A 1271-nucleotide genomic window follows, 5' to 3' on the forward strand; every position below is an offset into this window, starting at 1 on the left:
CGGGGAATGCGGAGTGGGTAATCCTGTTGATGTGGCTCTGTCATTTTTCCGTAGCCAACAACAGAAGATGCAGTGACAAGCGAGCCATCTCTGGGCCAGAAACTTGTGATATGGGGAACAGATGTCAATGTGGCAACGTGTAAAGAAAATTTTCAGGTGAGCTATACATTTAAAATTCCCAGCTTACAGCTATGATAATTCTGGATGACAGTACATAAGGACAGGTTTTCTTTTTCTTTGTTTTTTCCCCAAAACCATTTTATTGGGAGCTAATAACGGATATCGTTCCATAGTTCAGTCATATCAAGCTGTAGTATACAATTGTTACCACAATCAGTTTCTCAACATTCTTCTCCTGCACTCCTTGTTAGCAGCTCCCCTGCAATCCTCCCAGTCCCCATTTTGATCTTCTATAGTCATCTCTCCAAAACATTGGTAACCAGTTCATTCCTACCCGTCCATTATGGATAGAGGGGAAATGCTGGAGGCTTATTTCCTGTACAGATAATCAGTGCAAAACAGAGTCTCATAATTTAGACTCTGATACTGTTCCCTTCTTTGGCTTCAGATAATATGATTTACAGTCTTCGAGTCTATGATTTACAGTCACTGGTGGTGGTGGGCTTCTTCCATATGGACTTAGTTGACCCCTCCCTTAGATGCTGCTTATTTGGAAGTAAACCTTTACGACTCCACACGCTATTTTATCTGTTAACAGGGTACCATCAAATTTCTTCACATTGTTTTGCTATTGCACCCAGTAGGGTCAGTTTTTTTGTTTGTTTGTTTTAAGCCGTTTTATTGGTGGTTCTTAACAGCTCTTAATAACAATCTGTGCATCAGTTGTATGAATCACATTTGTGCTTATTTTTCAAAGCATTTTCTTTCTACTTGAGCGCTTGGTATCAGCTCTTTTTTCCCTCCTTCCCCCAGGGGGCAGATTTCTATAGGTAACTTAAGATTGCCAGTGGTTTTTGAGTTTGTAAGAAGGAAATTAGTACTTAAGGTCATCTTGAAATTGTGACATACTCATAATTTGTAGTATTTTGAATAGTGGTTTATTCCGAAATGCATTAAATTTAACTTGTTTTGTTTCTTTTGTTACCCTGAACATTAAGAAATTTCTACGGTGTTTTATTGACCCTCTGGCGAAAGAAGAAGAAAATGTCGCCATAGATATTAGTCAACCTGTGTACATGCAACGACTTGAGGAGGTAATCCGATGTTCTTTCTGTTAAGTTCAGACTGTTTTTCAAGCTGACAAAGCTGAC

General features: G+C 39.0%; 1 protein-coding gene across 1 annotated transcript in view; it reads left to right on the top strand.

Annotated features, from left to right (window-relative positions):
• MCM4 (minichromosome maintenance complex component 4) overlaps positions 1-1271 on the top strand; it is a 26891-nt gene that overhangs the window by 5546 nt on the left and 20074 nt on the right. Inside the window, exons 3-4 of the mRNA XM_045291704.1 lie at positions 55-156; positions 1119-1214. Coding sequence (XP_045147639.1) covers positions 55-156; positions 1119-1214 — 198 coding nt within the window. The remainder of the gene's footprint in view (positions 1-54; positions 157-1118; positions 1215-1271) is intronic.

Source organism: Echinops telfairi, unplaced genomic scaffold (assembly GCF_000313985.2).
Source record: "Echinops telfairi isolate 266 unplaced genomic scaffold, ASM31398v2 ScPeMD7_1;HRSCAF=3_0, whole genome shotgun sequence".
Lineage (NCBI taxonomy): Eukaryota > Metazoa > Chordata > Mammalia > Afrosoricida > Tenrecidae > Echinops > Echinops telfairi.